This window comes from Dryas octopetala, chromosome 4 (assembly GCF_963921425.1).
Source record: "Dryas octopetala chromosome 4, drDryOcto1.1, whole genome shotgun sequence".
Lineage (NCBI taxonomy): Eukaryota > Viridiplantae > Streptophyta > Magnoliopsida > Rosales > Rosaceae > Dryas > Dryas octopetala.
In genome coordinates this window covers 9300584-9321413 of record NC_141369.1, presented here as the reverse complement: position 1 = coordinate 9321413, position 20830 = coordinate 9300584, and the positions used below count along the sequence as shown (strand labels likewise).

The 20830-nt window shown below is 35.1% G+C and overlaps 2 protein-coding genes across 3 annotated transcripts; both read left to right on the top strand.

The window, feature by feature from the left end:
- Positions 1-3075: 3075 nt before the first annotated feature.
- LOC147286590 (uncharacterized) lies at positions 3076-3636 on the top strand. Its single transcript, XM_086242670.1, has one exon. It carries the CDS (start codon positions 3076-3078, stop codon positions 3634-3636), a length of 561 nt encoding a protein of 186 aa, XP_086098796.1.
- A 2537-nt stretch (positions 3637-6173) lies between these two features.
- LIG6 (DNA LIGASE 6) lies at positions 6174-19675 on the top strand. Of its 2 annotated transcripts, XM_086241712.1 has the most exons (18): positions 6178-8724; positions 8841-8958; positions 9105-9186; positions 9999-10101; positions 10206-10302; positions 11510-11612; positions 12673-12786; positions 12966-13013; positions 13318-13415; positions 13520-13585; positions 15420-15579; positions 15719-15826; positions 16134-16183; positions 17699-17733; positions 17830-17891; positions 17984-18145; positions 18244-18432; positions 19177-19675. In XM_086241712.1, the coding sequence occupies exons 1-18, from the start codon at positions 6429-6431 to the stop codon at positions 19483-19485; spliced, it is 4200 nt and encodes a 1399-aa protein (XP_086097838.1). In that variant the 5' UTR covers positions 6178-6428; the 3' UTR covers positions 19486-19675. The 2 variants fall into 2 exon arrangements, with proteins under 2 accessions (XP_086097839.1, XP_086097838.1); XM_086241713.1 differs by lacking the exons at positions 16134-16183; positions 18244-18432; positions 19177-19675 and having other exon boundaries at positions 6174-8724; positions 17984-18124.
- Positions 19676-20830: the final 1155 nt, after the last annotated feature.

Here is a 20830-nt window from a genome sequence, read left to right as displayed (position 1 = left end):
GCGTGCAATTATACCATGTAGTTTCACATTACTACATTAGGTTGTTTCAACCAAATGTAACTCTCTAAAGCAATGGATAACGATGCCCATCCAAGTTCTCAGATTTTTAAACAAAGAGCCGTTTCAAATACATTTAACATTTTTATTGTAAGTTGGTGGTTGGGAGGTTCTAAAATCTAAAGGCATATTAAAAGACGAGAATAACCTTGCTCTTGGGAAGCAAGTGATAAACCACGTTATAATTCTATCCTTTCCATAAGACCTTGGATTGGGATTCAAGACCCTGAACCGAACTCAAGATTCGGACTCCATACTTGGAACCCAAGACTCCAGATTCGGAAACTTGGAACTCAAGACTCCGAATTCAGAATCTTGGACTTATAACTTTGGATATGAGACCTGAATTTTGAAATTAGGAAATTAGGTTTTGGAACCAAACTCAGGACCTCAAACTCAGGACCCATGACCTCAAACTCGAGACCTCGAATCCGACACCCCAAAACTAGGACACAAACCCAAACACAAACACAGGATTGCACCTAAAAACCCGAACCTGATACACAAGACCCTAAAGTCCAAATGATAGAAGATCAAATTAAAATTGAGGTAAACTCTAAGGAACAAAAATATATGTTAAATTAAAGGGGAATATGGCAAGAAAAAAGGGGGAGTGGGTAGTTGTACAGTACTTTAACAAATTGAGTAAGGAATTGAAGCTTGAATATTAAAGTCCTCCTGCAGGTCTAACAGATGTGTATTCCACTTCCACCACACACCCTGCCAGTGGAAGGCACTCAAGGCTCAAGCAAGAATGAGACGTAGTCCAATAAGAGGTAGATGTGTTTGTATGAGTTGGAAAGGATCAGCTTAATTATCATAAAATTAATACCATATTAAAAACAAACCAAAGTATAAATCAGAATAAACAAAATGTAATATTATATGTATGTATATATTGGGCATTTGGCATAGAATTAATTAAGTAGTAGCAACTAGCATGAGGGAGTGAGAGAGAGAATTATGTGGAAGTTACTTGGAAATGTGACACAAACGATTCCGTGACGCAGCAGGCATATGAATATGAATATGATGATTATAAATCTCACGGACTCATACAACCGACACCACCACCGGCAAAAAGAGAGAAATTGTAAATTAACCATCCTTTTCTTTTGTCACGCAAACTTTACTATTCATTCATGCATATTGCATATTCAAGGTCAAGTAGTAGAGATCGAGATTATGTTCTATTGCTTCCCAATTGTACTTGGACATTTTAAATTTTGATAAAGCCTTAACACCGACCGAATAAACTTCTCTTTATAATAATAAAAAAAAAATTATATTTATACAAGTAACTTTACTTAGGAAATTCCGTTTTGTCAATCGCCGCAAGTTTATTGTCAAATTTTCTAAAACTTATTGAGAAGATTGTCAAATCCTTTTTTCTTTTCTTTTGTGCATTTTTTGTTTGTACATTTTTATTTTGCTCTCAAATAGTCAAATGTACTTATTTATTTTATTATCAAATAAAAATTAGGTTTTTTTCAAATTTGGTATCTAAACTTTGAGATGTGTTCTAATTCGGTACCTAAACTTTAATTTGTCCCAATTGTACACCTAAACTTTTATTTTGTATTAATAAGTACCTTAGTCCTAATTTTGTTAGTAATTCACTCAATAGAAATAAGGGTAATTCAGTCTTTTCATAAATTAAACAATAAAAAATAATAAAACTAAAAAAAAAAATGAAGAAGAAGAACATGAGGTGGTTATGGGGGGTCATCAGACACGGTGGTGGGGTGTGGGGATGCTCTTTAGCTTGTTTTTCATTTTTTTTTTTTTTAAGTATGTGATTAGAACAAATTAAAGTTCATGTATGAAATTGGAACACAGCCCAAAATTCAGATACTAATTTTAAAAAAACCCATAAAATTTATATCAGAAAAACCATCTAACATCTACTTGAACGCTCAAATGTACTTATTAGTTATTACTTCAACATATAGAATTTTCGTTTAGAATTTAGATAAAAAAAATTGTAGAGTTTAGTTAAATGCTAAAAAATAATAATAATTAAAGAGTGTTGGAGTGGAATAGCAGAATGTGATTCCGCATGTGACATGTCCGTACCCGAAATTCGCTCTATATATATAGGCATAATCAAATAAATATTTGCAGATAGCTCTTAATCCCATTTTAAATTGAAAACTAGGAAGTCAATGACAAAGAAAAGCGGTCCCACGCGTATTTAACAGTGAATGTTTGTTCGTTGATCATATTATAAGCATAGAGAGATTCATAATTAATTATATAATTAAAAAAGAACTGGAAATGTAGGCCCGTTTAGTATCCTACTCAAATTTTTTTTTTCAAAAATTAAGATTATTTTTTTTAAATGTGAGTTTTCAAAATCAATTTTTAAAATTTTAAAACTTATTTAGTATGAAATTTGAAAATAATTTTTAAATTTAAAAAATAATGACAACTAAAAAAGAAGAAAGTGTAAAAAAAAATTGAGAAAAATAATATTTTATCATTTTTTAAAAAAAGCATGTTTTTTAATTTTTTTCTAAAAATTATTTTTGAAAATAGTACACTAAATACATTTACTAAAACTTGTTTTTATTGTTTTTGAATAAAATAGCTAACAGGTCCGTTGTAAGTAGTAACGTACCTTCCAATACATTTGCTTAATTTATTTTCTTTTTTCTTTTCCCACTTTTTTGGCCCAACGTACGCGGACTCTTACCAACAATGTCAAACCATGTACAAGTGTACAACTGTCCAATAATAATATTCATATTATTATAGAATCTTCTTATCCTATTTGGCTATTTCTAGTTGAGAACTTGAGACCTTTTCTTTTATTTTGGACTGATCGAGTTGAGACCTTTTCATTCCCTTATAAATTTTCAAACTCCTCACTTCCAAGAGGACCAAGACCCATTCCCACTCTCTCTTCATTTAAACTACTCTCATCTCCTTCAACCAAGCACTTCTCTCTCTCTCTCTCTCTCTCTCTCTCTCTCTCTCTCTCTCTCTCTCTCTCTCTCTCTCTCTCTCTCTCTCTCAATGGGGAACTACATTTCATGCACCCTATCGACCCCAGTAAGCCAAAACTACAAGGCAGCCACCAAAGTGATCATCCCAAGTGGCGAAATTCGACAGTTCTATGAACCCGTAAAGGCGGCGGAGCTGATGCTGGAGACCCCAAATTTCTTCCTCGTAAACACCAAGTCCCTCCACATGGGCAGGAGGTTTTCTGCTCTCAATGCTGACGAAGACCTCGAGCTTGCCAACGTTTATGTCATGTTCCCCATGAATAGGCTCAGCTCCACCGTCACCGCCGCCGACATGGCCCCCTTGTTCCTCGCCGCCACCGCTGCCAACCCGCAATGGGGTTTGGGCAGCAATGTCAGTGTACAGCCGGGTCATGATCATCATCAGGATTATGATCAAACGATTCAGAATTGGCGGGAAAATAATGATCAGACTGCTGTGAAGTCGATAAAGTTGAATTTGGATGATATAGAGGACTTCTCGGCGGCGGAGTTCATGCATAGATTGTCTATGTGCAGGTCCAAGAAGCCATTGTTGGAGACCATAGCAGAAGAGCCTGTTTGTTCAAGGTGATTGCGATATGGCACATAGTATTAGTATGTAGGGGTATTTTTTTGGAATTTTGGTTAATTAAGCTCTAGATTATAGAAAAAAAGTGGTGTAACGTACATGTGTTAATTACAACCTTACAGTGGAGGAATTTTCATTTGGTGTCAACGTGGGCTACACACTTTCAGCCGTTGGATTAATCGAATTTCTTATATATATATAGATATTACATGAATATATGATTGGAGACTTTTTTTAAAGGAGGGCAGAGGTGGGTGGAGCAAAAACATACCTTCCTAGCTTTTCCCATCTGATCGATCTTCTGTAATTGGGGGTCATGTGCCAAGTATACGGTATACCACATCATTATTCTACAAATAGTGACGCGTAATGTGTATGTATGAATTAATGTTGATTAAAGATTAAACATATATGTGTCTTGTACTAATCCATATAATTAAGATAGCATGATTCATTCTCGACGTGTTATTTTACTAAATTGAACTCTTCCAAAGTGACGTTCCTTTTGTTTTACATATTTTCTAACCTTTCAATTCATATTGAAGATTGTTAAGAAAAAAAAAAATGCTAATTGTTCCAGCATTTTTTTCAATTTTTGCTTCCTAACTTTTGTGACATCAATTCATTTGACAACATTTACTTTTTTTTTTTTTTAATTTTATTATAGAGTGTAATATATGAATATTATGTAAGTTGAGTGAAATAGTTAAGAAAAAATACATGTCGGGAAAAATAGCATCTTTCTAAGAGAGTCAAAAACAGCAACTTATGCTGATTCATTTATTTTAGTTACACTTCTCAACCTATATGGTTTTCTTTTTTACTAAAAAAAAAAATTATATGATTTTCTAGAGTAGATGATATTGAGTATATGATATTTAATTTAAAGGATAGTGAAGCAATGGAGTGATGAGTTATACAAACCGGTTAGCATAGATCTTAAACTCGGTCTATTGGTCTCTAGCTCCAGCCCACTTGGAACTGCTATAAATAACCATATATTTTTCCTATTTGTTGTTCTGTTTTCCATCTTATTCGAGTTATTCTCCTAACAAAAAATGAAACATGTGTCGTTACGTACCATCTTAATTTCAAACTACTTTTCTCTACACCATTTTGGCACTGCTTATAAAAAATTGACTCAAACATTTCTATTGCTATTGAATCCGCTACGAGATTTACATTATACGCAACAGAAGTGTTTGATACATTCTGGGAATAACAAATTAATACTGTGTCTGTGTGCTAGGCAGCTAAGGTTGCAAGGGTATTGCAAATTTTATCTCATTTTTTACTAGTTTTATTTTTTTTCTCTAGTAAGATCCACGGATGGTTCCTAATCCCAAGGAACATTATAATCATAAATATATAAATAATAAAAGTTAGTACTACTTTTACTGTTTTACTATTTTAACAATTTGGATGACCACTGGACCACTGGTTGTTTGCTGGTGTATTGTTATGTACTTATGTAGTTATGTATAGAATTACATACATTCACAATATCAAAATTACTGCTAAGGTCATACTCATACAAGTGAACCTGAAAGCCAAGGTTGCATAGTTCTCATACCCTTGTTGAAGTATATATTCCATTTGATGATTGTTGATGCATAAAATGCGCTCAGTGGCAAAGTCGGGGCCTCGAGATACACCAAATGAACCAACTCGGTATTCTTTCTCGGGACCTTGCAAATGAATAAAATTGACCTTGGTGGTCACTAAGGCACCGGTGTGGTGCCGGCCAAGTAGTCTCCGAGAATCAAGTCAACTTTTAGGTACAAAAGGACAATCAAAGTAGTAGTAAGTTCAATAATTGTACTTATCTTTCATAAACAGTAGATTGTATAATTTATAGGACATGTCCTTAGGTCTTTCCCTTCCTTTAACAAGTGGGCTTATTTTTTACTAAGACGTGGAACGATCCGAATTCTTTGTTCGAATCATGGGGCGAGCTAACTCGGGTCAATTTACCCATTTGGAATATTCGATAGAGGATTGATTATACTGAGCCTTTGGTGGTCGGTTGGTAGTCAAACCGACCCCTTTTATCTTTATTTAATTGTCTTGGTAAAGGTTTCTTTTTGGGCTAATCACTCACTAAATGTAGTCGGTAACCCAGTGTCACGACCGGTGTATCAACAACGAGTCGTTTCATCTTTATTGAAGTTGTTTAGAAAGATGTGTTGGAAGGGGGGATTGCACATTTCTTTGCTTGGTTATATACGTATAATAGAGTTAGCTGATGAAAAGTATTCTAATATTTTTTGTCTGCAAACTTGAACTATAATATTTTGTGTACAATAGGCAGGACTGACCGCATGGCCGCATGGGTTTTCTTGCATGTTGTTTAGACTCCACTGTAAGTCTGCTATGGAGGTTATGGCTCTCATACATGGGATTCAAATGGCAAGGGAGGCATGGGATGTTCAAGTTGAGATTGATGCCCAAGAAGTGGTTTGTTTGAGAGGTTAATCAACATGGTGTCAATTAATATAGCAAGAATGGTGAGTTGATTGAGGAAGTGATCGAGGTCTCTAATATTGTTGTCTTTTGAGTCCTTTTCCCTTTGGTACCTTACTCGTAATTGTTATAAGGAGGCTCACCAGTTTGCCAAATTTGGTTTAGACAGTGATCAAACTTCTGTATGGTTCATGGCCCAAAAAAATAAAAAGAACTCTTTGGCGCCTTCCAAGTTTTCAACCTCCTCACAACTTTTTTTCCCTAAAACCTCCAAAATCCCATTCCCTGCAATGCTTTCTTCTTGACCTCCATGTCCAAATTGCCCAACATCCATGGCCTCCTCCATAACCCAAACCCCAACCCTAACCCTAGATTCCACCCACCTCTTCCTCACTGCCCTCGCCGCCTTCTCCCACCAACCCAACCCTCCCCAACCCTCTCTCCCTCCAATTCCCGCCACATTTCCCCACTCCAAACTCATCCCCAAAACCCGTTTTGCCGTCGACGCGTTCCGCCACGCCGGCGATCACTCCGTCTCCTACTTCCTCTCCCATTTCCACTCCGATCACTACACCGGCCTCTCCCCCATTTGGTCCAAAGGCGTTGTCTTTTGCTCCCAAACCACCGCGCGCCTTCTCGTAGAGGTGCTCAAGGTCTCTTCGCATTTCGTGGTCGCTTTGCCGCTCGGCGAAGCCGTTGTAATAGATGGCTGCGAGGTTGTTCTCATTGACGCGAATCATTGTCCGGGCGCGGTTCAGTTCTTGTTTAAAGTTCCGTGTTTGAATGGAACTTTTGACAGGTATGTTCATACTGGCGATTTTCGTTTCTCTGGTTCGATGAAGTTAGATCCTTTTTTGTGTGAATTTGTGGGTTCGGATGCGATTTTCTTGGACACCACTTATTGTAATCCGAAATTCGTGTTTCCATCACAAGAAGAGTCTGTTGAATATGTTGTTAGTTTGATAGAAAGAGTTGGAGGTGAATATAAAACTTCTGTGAAAAATGTGTTGTTTCTTGTAGCTACTTATGTTATTGGGAAAGAGAAGATTTTGCTAGAACTTGCACGCAGGTGCAATCGTAAGGTACTTGTGGATGCTCGGAAAATGGCAGTGTTGCGTGTTTTGGGTTATGGAGAGAGTGGGGTGTTTACAGAGGATGAAAATGAAAGTGATGTACATGTTGTTGGGTGGAATGTCTTGGGTGAGACTTGGCCATATTTTAGGCCTAATTTTGTGAAAATGAGGGAGATTATGGTTGAGAGAGGGTACTCTAAGGTTGTTGGCTTTGTTCCTACTGGATGGACTTATGAAGTGAAGCGTGATAAGTTTTCGGTGAGGTCAAAGGATTCATATGAGATACATCTTGTACCATATAGTGAACATTCCAACTACGATGAACTTAGGGAATGTGTGAGGTTTCTGAAACCAAAGCGTGTTATTCCTACTGTGGGCTTGGATGTTGAAAAGCTTGATGGTAAGCATGCTAATAAAATACAAAAGCATTTTGCTGGGTTGGTTGATGAAATGGCCAACAAGAAAGATTTCTTGAGGGGCTTTCATTGTGGGTCTGGTGAAGTAGGTGACAAGATTGAAAATGATGCCAACAATGGCCTAAGTGACGAGTTGGAGAAAAAGGCAAATTCTTCTGATATGGATGCTATGGAAAATACTAATTTGGGTTCTGTTATGGAATTATCTTCTTCTCTACAAGTACCTCATTCGCAAAGTCCTATGGTGTTAAATGATGAACAAGCAGAGAAAATCATTCAAGAACTCGGTGATTGTTTGCCCACATGGGTCACTCGAGAGCAGGTGTTAGAACTGATTGGGAGATCAGGAGGGGAAATCGTTGAAGCCGTTTCTAATTTTTACGAACGCGAAACAGAATTTCATGAGCAAGTAATTGCTTCTACAACTGCTGTTTCTTTATCTCAGACCAACTCAGTTTGTGACTCTGCATCACTCCCAAAAGCAGGTTCTGTTAAGAGTAGTGCATATGGAAATATTAATGTTCTTTCAAGTCAAGAGTATATGTCCCCCAACCCAAGGAATATTATTAAAAGTGGCATTTCTCCTAGAAAAAGGGGGAGGAACGTTAATAATAAACTAAACAAGAAAGGAAAATTAAATTCAAAATTAGATTCATGTGGGCCAAAGCAATCGACAATAACAAGGTTTTTTAGTAAAACTTTGCCTGGTGTTCCAGAAAGTGCGGAGATTGGATTAATGCGTGAACAAAACCCTGAAGATGAAAATTTGCCCCATGATGTCACAAAATCATACAGGTATGAGATAGATCAGTTTCTTCAGATAATAAATGGCAATGAATCACTGAAAAGCTATGCTGCTACCGTTCTGAAGAAGACAAATGGAGATATTAATATGGCGGTGGATATATATTATCGTGAACATGGGTGTGGATCTGGTGAGAATGAAGTGAAGTTGCTGGTTGATGCAAAATCAGTTCAGTTCCACTGTGACATAAACAAATGCTCTTCCAGCCAAAAGAAAATTGAGTCAGGGAAAGTGGGACCTACAGCTGATTCGTCTGTGCAGGTGTCATTATCAGAGAATGTAGATGCAACTCTTGTGTCACTACCACCCGAAAAATACGATCCTATAGAGCATGGTTTGTCTATGTAGTTAGAATAAGTTGTTCAACTTACAGAACTTCTTGTATTATATCCTTTAATTATTAATAATTTTCAGCTAGAAATCTTGCATAACATGGACATACATGTGCAGCATGCTGGAGGGATGGACAGCCTGCTCCATATTTGCATCTTGCACGAACTTTTGACTTACTTGACGATGAAAAAGGCAAGATAAAAGCTACGTCTATGCTCTGCAATATGTTCAGAAGGTTTGGTGTATTATCCATTCTTATTCCTTTGGCCTTTATTTTATTATTGGGGTTCCATTTTTATAATTCTTTAGTTAAATGTGGCACATAATTCTGTAGCAAAAAATGGTGGCACATAATTGCTTGCAATGTTTCTTGTTACACAGTTTGCTTGCCTTGTCTCCTGATGATGTGCTGCCTTCAGTGTATTTGTGCACAAATAAAATCGCTGCTGACCATGAAAATATGGTTAGTTGAATTTCTTATGTAATCATTTGTACTTATTTATTTATTTTTTGCATTAGTGTCTGTACTTTTGCAACTTTTATTTCCTATATACTGAAGAGCATTGATATATATATATATATATATATGTATACATATATATCTTTTAATTATGAAGAAGTTGAACAATGAAATTTTTCATATAAGAACTTGTATTAGTTGATGGGTTAATTTTTGATCAATTGAGCTGTGACTACTACTTTTATCTTTTATTTAGTACATTCTATTATGTATATGAGTATATCTGTACCGATGCCAAGTTTGGATTTCTGTCCACTTATGTATTATGGGGTTGAAGTTAACTTTAACTTCTTTGAGACTAATCATCATTCATAAATTACATTTTTCTTTATACTTCCACTATGCCTTCATAACAGTACTAGCCTGGGTTAAACTTTATGTTAACTAGAAACGTTAATGTCAAAATGTGTCTCCATAGTTTCTGGTTGCAACATAATTTAAATAGGTGGTTTCTGTTTTAAAATAATCAGATATTGTAATCCAATTTACCCAGGCTTGAGGTTTGGAGCTACGTATTTGGACCATTTAATGTTCTGCAGGATTTTGTTCGGTCTAACGAGTGTGATGCACCATATGTATTTTTAACTTTATCTGCTCAGTGTGCTTCTTGATGCTTGGTTTTCTTGATAACTGCAGTCTGCAACATACTTAATGTTTTTTAGGAGTGAGTGCTCATTACCCCCCCCCCCCCCCCCCCTCCCTCCACCCCCACAAAAAATAAAAAATAAAAAATCTCATCTATAAGAATGATACAGGAGCTGAACATTGGTGGAAGTTTGGTCACAGCAGCATTGGAAGAAGCATGTTGGACAAACCGATCCAAAATAAGGGAGATGTACAATGATTTGGGTGATCTTGGTATGAATTGTCTTCTCACAACCTTCTTTTGCTTTGCTAACTGTTTTATTTCTTTTCTTCCAAGGTCTCTGAATAAATTATAAAATAGTCTATTATGCTTGAAGGTGATGTTGCTCAAGCTTTCCGGCAGACACAGAAGTTACTTGCCCCTCCTTCACCGCTTCTAATAAAAGATGTATTTTCTGCACTCCGAAAGATAAGGTATGAATAGTCCAGATTGGTTTTGGTTCATGACAGATCTATTAGTTCAACTGATATAATTCTTCTTAGATTACGGTGCTTTCACTTCGAAGTGATAGGAAGTAGATCATGGACCATTTACATTGGTCAGACGACCTGTACTATTGATGTGTAGTGCATAGGTTTAGGCAGTGAGAAATTTGACTGAAACTTGCAATGGCTTTCATATTAGTGAACACTGGTGAGTTTTAGGCTGTAAGAAGTTGGTAGGCGACCCTTGATTCTTTCTGTGTTGCTTGTGACTGGAGAAAAAGAACCAGGATATGATGGTTTACTTACTTATATTCAATCTATTTGTTTAGAATCTTAAATCCGTATTTGTTGAGCCCAACAATTTAAATAGTAGTTTTTACTATTATGTTTTCTAGATACATACTTTTGATGTTACGTTAAATAATTATAGTCTCTCATAGGTTTGAAACTTGACCAGATGGGTATTGTTTGTATTTTAGCTGCCTTGAACTTGAATTTGGGTCCTAAGTTTTATTTTCCAAAAATGAGTTGCTTTTCTTGAGTTGTTCCTTTGTTGTTGTTGTTGTATTTTTTTTTTTTTTTGTAGTTCTGGTTAAGATTCCAGAGTTCTCTTAATTTTCATGTTCTACCAAGTTCATACAAATTGAAAAATCTCACCCCAAGAAACATTTGCAATGCAACAAAGAGAGCCGTATTTGAAAAAATCCTCTAATGGTTTGTTGGAGCTGAGGCTACTTTGTGGTGATTTGGGAGATTTAGGGTTACATGTTCCCTTTTTATGGCTTTTTTTTTTTTTTTTTGAGATTTTTAAACTCCGTTTTTATATCTTAGGCTGTAAGTCTCAACAGAGTGGAATTCAGTTCTCTAGCCTGTATAAGAAAAACAATCATATTAGTGCAGTTATTGGTGGGTAGATGATTGCATTCCTGAAGTTTCTGCGTTGTGGAGAATTGTAGGAACCTTGTTATATACGTTAATATAGGATGGTTTTAATCATGCTTGTAGGTACTGTAGCCTGAACTAGTTCGTTATGACCATTTTGTATGTACAATATGTTTTTCTTTTCTCTATATGGTTATTTAGATCATGAAAATTGTGTAGGTGTATCATTCATTTTTCTTATTAATCTATTTTTTTATTTTCTTAGATTGTTTGCACTGCATCAATATTTAATTTCTTATGTAGTATTCATCAGTGTACAAACAGGCAGTGGAAGCACTGTTCGAAAGAAAAGCCTCATTGTGAGTCTCATGCGTTCTTGTAGAGAGAAAGAGATGAAGTTTCTTGTTAGAACTTTGGTAACACTCTTACAGAGCTTTTTGGTTCTCAATGTTTTTGCATAGACACCCTTCTGTTTCAACTGGAGAATGATAGAAGAGTACAAAAAGTGATATTTGCTATAAAATCTGGAGGTTTGTTGTTTGCATGTGAGCATTTTTTATCTTTTTTTTTTTTTTTTTTTTTTGGGGTGTGTGTTTTGTCACATTCTCTGCTAGATGACGTTGGAAGAGCCTGGCTGTCCATATGTAATGTTTCCTTTGCTGCGGGAAGGGGATTGTTATTCTCATGAATTCCTTTTGCATGACCTTTCAGTTTGATCATGCACTTTCCTTCTATTTTCATTTTTCAACTCCTTAACAAGATGAAAAAATCATCGTTCTACAGTTTGACAACTTGAAAAACCAAAAGCTCTGCCCTCCATTGAACAGACAAACCAAAGGGGAATTTCTGGGTAATAGGAGTAAGGTTTTTCAATTTCTTGTTCTTTTTTTTTTTTTCTTTCTCCCATGGTGTTATGAGGAGAGTTTGAATATCATTTGGAGTGGGATCGGATCTATATGGTTAAGGAACATGGTGTTTTGGGTTTTCAATTTTGTTATTTTGAATGATGAATTTCAATGGGACGGTCATTTGGCATGAATTATAGTAGTCTTTGGACATCTAAATCTAGAGTAAAATATGGGGTAGTGAGACTGAGAATGTTCTTATAGTTTAGTAGATGGAAAAGCATCTCATGGAGAGGGGGACCAATACAATAGTTGGTTTTAGAGCGTGAAAGGATGGTTGAGATTTTGGGATACTGACTGGTGTTAAGATTTCATTAATATTTGTTCCTAATTTGTATTTGGTTCTACATATAACATTGTTGCTTATAGTTGGTTTCACAACTTTGTAAGTATCGTAATATGCTTTATATTGGTCATTCATTCTTTTTCTCATGTCAATATCACTGCCTAATGAATGTGTATGATGAATGGAGGAATGCTTATGACATGTTCTTTAAACTGAGATTAAATTTAGATCTTCAAATGATGTTACACTGCCCAGTTTCTGAATATTTTTTTTTTTTGTCTATAGGTTAGGAATTTACGGATTGGAGCAATGATGAAAACTGTTCTGCCTGCTCTGGCTCAAGCTGTTGTCATGAATTCCTCCCAAGGAACAGTAGCAAGTTTGAAGGATAAGCTTCAGGTTTTAATATTTATTTAATTTGCAGAGAAGAATTTATAATTGTAGAAAATGTTATTGATTTTTTACAAGAGAAGTTTGTTGTGAATTTATCTGTATATGAATGTGATACTTATTTTGTAGAATAGTTAATTTTTACAGATTTCATGTTCTTATTTTCCCACTTTTCTCTTAATTTTTAGAGTCATTCAGCAGCTGTAGTAGAAGCATACAATGTACTGCCCAATTTGGTAAGTACTTGCTTATTTATTCACCAAATTATAATTCCCTTGTTTATTTGGTTTGTAGATGCTAGGGCATCATTTGGTATCCTTTTCAAAAACTGTTTTTGTTTTTGTTTGTGGTATTTTTGGATGAAATAAGGAAGAAAGCCAGAATTTGTTTCATTTAGTATTTCCTTTTTTTTTTTTTTTTTTTTTAATGTTTATTCTATTATCTAGGCAGACATGTTTGAGATGATCTGGAACATGTTTGTCATCCTGGTTTCATTATCTCTAGATGTCAGAGTGTGCCATGTGATTAATTTGTAAACAGGATTTGGTCATTCCTTCTCTCCTGAACAAAGGCATTGGATTCTCTTCATCAACTTTGTCAATGGTTGCAGGAATACCTATTAAGCCAATGCTTGCAAAGTATATGATCTTAAAAATGCTTGCTACTTTATTTTAAAAGTAGTTAAGTAGAATAGATACTTTTTCTTTATCTTATTGTTTTTAATGTTTGTTTCCTGTGGTAGAATCACAAATGGTGTTCAGCAAGCACTGAAACTCTTTGAAAACAAAGCTTTTACATGCGAATACAAGTAAGGTCTTCTCTTACTGTAGATGCATTGTCTTGTCTTGTTCTTTTTTTATGCTATCTTGAAATTGTAGTGAATCATCTTATAATTTAGGCTTGGGCAATGCTAGAGTGCCCAAATCTTATGCCCTAATTTTGTGCCCTAATGACATGGAGTGCCATGTCAATAAAAACATTACCTTTTTTTTTAAATACATTATATTATTTACTTGCCATATCAGCTTTTGTGAAAGACTATATTAACCTTGTAATAAATATTATAAAATATAAATTATGAAAAGAAAATGTAGAAAAATTTCATAAGCCAAATATTTCTGCTACCCTCTAACCAAGAAACCTATGCACTCTTTTATATGCACAAACCAATTTCCCTTTTCTTTTTGATAGTGTTTTAACAATCATTGACATGAACATATGTCTCCTACCGATCAGTTATGTCAGTAAATCCAATGGTGACGACAAAAATTTCTTCTCTTAATTAACTCCAGCATTGTTACAGTAATTCACGATATTAAAGATAAGGACCCAAGAGTTTTAGGTCTTCTCAGCTTTCTTTTTCTTTGTTTGATCCTAACCTTCAATTGTAATAACTAATTAACACCATGACCCTGCTTAAGGATCTAAAGAGCCCCTCTTCTGAGGCTTCTTTTCTTTACAAAAAAAATAAATTATTTGATTTATATTTTCGATCAATACAAATTTTTCTGATTTGTCGATGAATACATGTATTAATTCACAATAAGCAGCATTTTATGTATATATAAAACCAAAAACAAAATATGAAGACAAACTAAAGAACCTCCAGATCAGAAAAAACAAAAACAAAAACCTAAAGTGCCTAAATTAGGGCTTGGGAGAATTGGGTTTGAGACATAAAGGGCTTTTGACTTGGAAGGGTTGAGATTTGAGTAGGAAGCAGACGTTGGATTTGCAGGGAAGAATCAAGCCTTAGACTTGCAGTCAAGAATCACGTATTGAACGTGCAGTGAAGTAGGTTTGCAGAGGAGTTAGAATTGTAACTGGAGAAGATACATATCTCTTTATTTTAAGTTAGAACCATATTGAATTTAGATTGGGTAAGATGGTCTTTTACTATGTATGATGTAAATTTGATGTGGCAAATAAATAGTGAGGTGTGAAAAATAATTTTGCTACATCATATAGAGCGCATGGATCTTGTGCCCCTACTAGGGCACAAAATCTTTTCCCTTAAGGCACAGACTTGTGAAAATATTTATGTTCAATCCGTGATTGGAGATAATATATATATTTTTTTTTTAAAAATTGTGTCTTATTCAATGAGAGCTGTACATATAGTGGATGGAAATCAGTGAAGATGATACGCAATCTAACGTTAGTAGATGCCTTTGCATGTGACTATAAAATTTGAGGAGTCTCATTTTTATGCATGACCTTCACCGACATGGATGCAAGTCAAACATGAACACAGGCGTCAAATGCGTTAAGCTCAAAAATGTTGGAGACTAAGATTCTGTGGAATCTATATTTGTTCCCATAACTCTTTCTTCGATGAAACATTTCAAAGTTGTGACTTTCAAGGCCTTACATCAGATTTTTTTTTTCTCGTTCCTTATCTTGAGACTGGTCGTCTTTTCTTCTGTTTTTATTTTATTTTTAGGAAGAAAATAGTATCTCTCTCTCTCTCTCTCTCTCTCTCTCCCCTTCTTCGTATAAAAGCTCCAACTGTTCATTTTTTTAAACAACTCTGCACTATGTTCTCAAGTGGCTCTGTGCATCCACCCAACTTTTATGCTTAACCTCTAGGTTCAAACCACTGCTCATATACCTTCTATTGAACGTAATTTACATAATTTCAGATATGATGGTCAGCGTGCCCAAATTCACAGATTAGTTGATGGGTCTGTGCGTGTTTTTTCACGAAATGGGGACGAGTCAACATCGAGATTTCCAGATCTGGTCAATATAATTAATGAATCTTGTAAGCCTGATGCAGCATGTTTCATACTAGATGCGGAGGTAAAAGCTCCTTCCCATTGTACTCACACTTGAACATACACAGACACCCATTTCAGAAGTTACTTTATTTTTATTTTCATTTGGTGGGGGAACAACTATAATTTACCGAGTCTTTTCTATGGCTCTTTTCTGGTTTCAGGTTGTTGCAGTTGATAGGAAGAATGGTTACAAGCTGATGTCCTTCCAAGAATTATCTTCACGTGGAAGAGGCAGCAAAGATATGTCAATTACATTGGATAGCATAAAGGTTTGAATAGGTTATCAGATGCTGTCCAAATGCGTTCTTAAACGGGGACATATAAGATGTTCATGCTAAAGCCTATCTTACTGATTTTTTAAATATAAAGAAGTAAATTATTAGAAGAACATATCTAATCTGTGGAGGTTTAGGCAGAATATAGATAAAAATCTTTTGAATATAAACACTGCTTAAATTGGTCTGGGTAGATTTCCTTTTTGTCCTGGTTCTTAGTATTTTAGAGAGATATCTATGGACCTCTACTTTTTTTCTGAAATATTGAATTTTTTTTTTCAAATATTTTGTTTATGTGCAGGTCGACATTTGCGTATTTGTCTTTGATATCATGTTTGCCAATGGACAGCAGTAAATATCTTTAACTGCTTGAATAATGTTTCTCTATCTGGTTTTATTATCTGTATAGAAAGATGCTTTTTAGACACCTATTTATAATGGAGCTAGTATATTTTTGTACAGAAATAGTAGAACCCTGATCTACACTGTTTTAATGGATTGATTAAATATGTAGAATTTAAGGTAACTAAATGAAGGACAGAAGTTATTCGTATTTTAGGATATTATATACCTAATTTTCTGCAACATACCGTTAAAATGACAAGTTAGTGTCAATTGATCTGTTTGGCGATGTACAATAATGATTTGGGATACATGGCAGTCTGTATGATGACAGAATTTTGGCAATGGTAATTGGATAATTGTCTGATTAATGTAAGGTCTTTTAGTGCATTTTGGCATGTATAGCATGTTGAATATAGCATCTTCCTATACTGCTAGTGATGTGGAGATGTAAAGATGTTGGTTGGACTTGCTTATTACACGGTGATAATTGTTATGATTTATGATTAGATTGGAATCATGTAGAGATCTAGCTTATGATCATGCTCAAGTTGCATGCTAGAGCTTCATTCCTGTATGTGGACACTAGCTCAGTAGGGTTGTAATTTGACTGATTCAGCATCCAATCTAAACGAATTTTTTTACTGATGAATTCCATGTTTTGACAAATTCCTTGTACAACTGCAAATCATACCTTGCTGCTAATTTGTTATCCCTAAAAAAAATAAAAATAATTATGTATATATAAGCGATTCTTTGAGTTGCTTAAGCTTTATGTGCTTAGCAATAGACTTTGGAATTATAGCTTGTCTTCATTTAACTAGTGGACAATCTTTAAATGAATTTTTGGTTTAATTAGTGGACAATTTTAACTGGTTTCCCGGCCTTATAGTTGTAGTCTCCAAGTAAATGTGAATATCGGAACAAGTATTTCATGCCATCTATGACTTTTGAACTTATACACTACTATGCATGAAGCAAGAAATCAGAAAAGAGTGCAAAATATTCCCTCTTCAGCACACCCTAAAACTAAAGGACTTCAAATGACCTTAATGTTGGAAGTGTCTTGGTCACATCTTACCACCATTTCGGTATCAAGTTCATGAAAACAAGACAGAGATAAATTGACACTGAACCATCCTTATAGGTTGGCTAAACACCAACTGTTAATACACTTAGTCCTTTTGTTTACCATGATTATCCTGAACCTCATGTACTTTTTCTATTCATTATGAAACAATTGTAGTTTTCAAACATTTCCAGTTGCTCTTTCATTTAGAACTTTTTCAAATTTTCAATTGCTTCTATCTAACCTAGCATCTGTGTCAAGCATTAAAGGTCTAAAGTCAAAAGAGTTAAAGATCTTCAAACATTTACAAAATAATTATAAAGTTTTCATGTTGTCCCAGGGTTACTTGTACAAGATAATATTGTTGTCTTGCTTTATTTTTATTTTTATTTTTATTTTATATATTTTGCTTCTCTTAGAATGGATGCAAGTAAGCTAATTAAAATTTATCACAGGTTGTTGGGCTCTCCTCTGCGGCAAAGACGAAAATGTATGTATCTCCACATCCTGTTTTGCAGTATCTTTCTTGATAGGATACCCCTTTCCCCAATTATTTTGTAAAACTTTGGTGCTTCAAAATCTGCAGATTTGAAAGATATGTTTTTTGATGAGAAGTTGGGTTATTTTGAATATGCCAAGGAAATGACAGTAAGTGCTTTTGGTTTAATTCTCTATGTAATTTAGTGCTTTAAGTTTCCTTTTCACTTTATTGCTGATTTGTATAATCTCTCTGCTTGTAGGTCGAAGCAGATCATGCTTGTTTAACCAGTGAAGCCACATTAACTAAGATAAACTCTTTTTTCGAAAATGCATTCCTCTCCTCATGTGAAGGAATTATGGTTAAATCTTTAGATGTTAATGCTGGATATTCTCCATCAAAGCGAACTGATGCATGGTTAAAGGTTTAATGTCGTTCAAGATTTTATTGTTAAATTACTTGATATATTAAAAGCGTAGAAAAAACATTGACATGTGATACAAACTGTGTTTTCCTTTGTAGGTCAAGCGAGACTACATGGAGGGATTGAATGACTCTCTTGATTTAGTCCCAATTGGAGCTTGGCATGGAAACGGGAGAAAGGCAGGCTGGTACAGTCCATTTCTCATGGCATGTTATAACCTGGATACCGAAGAATATCAAAGCGTCTGCCGTGTCATGTCTGGGTTCTCAGATTCATTTTATACAGAGGTAAGTGTATTGCTGATGTGCACAGTACTGCACACATGTCATTCTGGGAAACATTACCGAGGATATTGTGAGTCTGTGGCCTATATTGAAGATGAATTGTGGCATGTTACCTGGTGTTGATTAAAGTTATGTGGTTGCTAGCCACATGAGATTTTCAACAGCCAGTTGAAACCAAGTGCCAATTGCAGAGTACCACCAAAGTTCATTTTCATGCGGTACTCACAACATGAAATGCATTCACTGATGCAGATATTGACTTAGTCTTTTTTATCAGATAAAATATATCTAAGATTTCTGACAAAAAAAAAGAAAGAATAATCTAAGATTATAATACCTACTCTCACACTTGTTGTCAAAAGTTAATTGTGCCTATTGATTTGATGCTTTGTGGAACACAATTTTTCCTTTGTAGTGGAGTGTAAGGCTTGGTTTAGGGCTGGGTGGCAGAAAATAAATTCATGTTCAGGACCCTTGAGTTTTTTGAAAACTATTTTTCTGGTGGAGAAAACATTAGTTATGTATTTGTCATTTCTCTATGGAGAAAACCTTCTTTTGCATCTCATGCCCAAAAACCAGTGAACTCTTAGTGAAGGATTCTGCCTATAGCACCGGAGATGCTACTTATCCTTGAATTTTATATTAGTGTTGTAAATTGTGTGAGTTGCTTTCCTTGCTGCACTCAATGTATCTTGTCAGCATCAACAATCAGCTTGATAACAGGGTTTGTTTCTATTCTAACTGCAGATGAAAAGTTTCTTTTCTGGAGACAAGATATTGTCCAAAAAACCACCTTACTATAGAACAGCTGAGGTGCCTGATATGTGGTTTTCTCCGGAACTTGTATGGGAAATAAGAGGTGCTGACTTTACAGTGTCCCCTGTTCACCAGGCTGCTGTAGGTTTAGTGCATCCATCACGCGGCATTTCAATCAGATTCCCAAGATACGTTCGCTCGGTGGATGATAGAAAACCAGAAGAATGTAGCACAGCGGCAGATATAGCTGAAATGTTTCATTCTCAGACTAGGAAGATGGATGTGACAGCTGGAGACTGAAAATCTTCTGTCATTCTGTGCATGACCCAAGTTTTGTGATGTATATAGCCTGAAAAGTTTGAGGTTTTATTATCCCCTTTTGCCTCTTATCTTTCTTCTCTTGTAAAGATAGACATACTGATACAGATCTCCAGTTAAGCTTTTAATTGAATGGAATGTCCCTAGTTCTGCACAATTAGCCTCATTGTTCTGACAGCTTTAAGAGAGCATACACATTTTGTTGGTCAACAAAGTTGGTTCTAGTAAAGGAAAATGCTATTATCTCTCTAATAAAGGTGGGTCATACTAAATGAAACTCACCCGAGTAGGGTCCACCTCTATTAGAAAGATGGTACACTTAAATGGTAACTAACATTAGAGTGAGGCTATGCAGACCATCCTTAACTGCTGAGTTGACCATCCTAATATATTTTTTTCAATTTTTTTTCTATTTTATCCTTTATTGCAAAAACATGATAAAATCATCTAGATTCATTCGGTGGTCATCTATCGAAACATCCATCAATGTTTGGCAAATAAGTGTCGAATAAATACAAATATTTCGACAGATAACTGTCGAATGTCTTTTTCATTTTCATTCGGTAGTTATCCACCGAATAATTCACCAATGTTCAGCAGATAACTGTCGAATAACCATAAATATTTCGGTAGATAACTGTCGAATGACCCGACGAACAAAATTAAAATTTTTTATTGTAAGAGTAAAGTTGAAATTTTGAAATAGGGTGGTCAACGCAGTAATTTAGGGTGGTCGGAATAGCCATGGCCCTAACATTATCCTTTAGTAAATATAAAAGCTAGGGCTGCTAGTGTTAATGTTATTTAGTCACCCATATGCAGTCATTAGAGAATTATATTTAAATATTTAGTCTTGACTTTTTGTTTTTTGCCAATGAAATATTTAGTCTGGCTTAAAGCCTTAAACTACACCAAAAGTGAACATTATTACTTATTAGTGTAAGATTAGTGTTAAAAAAATTAAAAATACAGTTTTATTTGGTAAACAAGCAAATAAAATTATAAAAGTCAACTGATGGTTTTCATAAAATGGTTTCCACCTTTGCCTACTATTTTATTTCAAAAATGACTTCGTTTATGGTAAGGCATGGTAGAATACGACATTATTTGACGTACAATTGTACAAACATATTTAATTATAAAAAATTGATATTTTATTTACGAAAATAATATCTAGCCCTTCCCGCCCCAAGTTTCCCCCACCGGTAAATGACTGTTTTGTTTTCGTACCCTTCCTCAAAACTCCCGCCAAATCAAACCGGCTATTGCCGGTATCCATCCAGTAAACCATTTTTTATTTTCGATCTTTAAAAACACAAAAAATTTC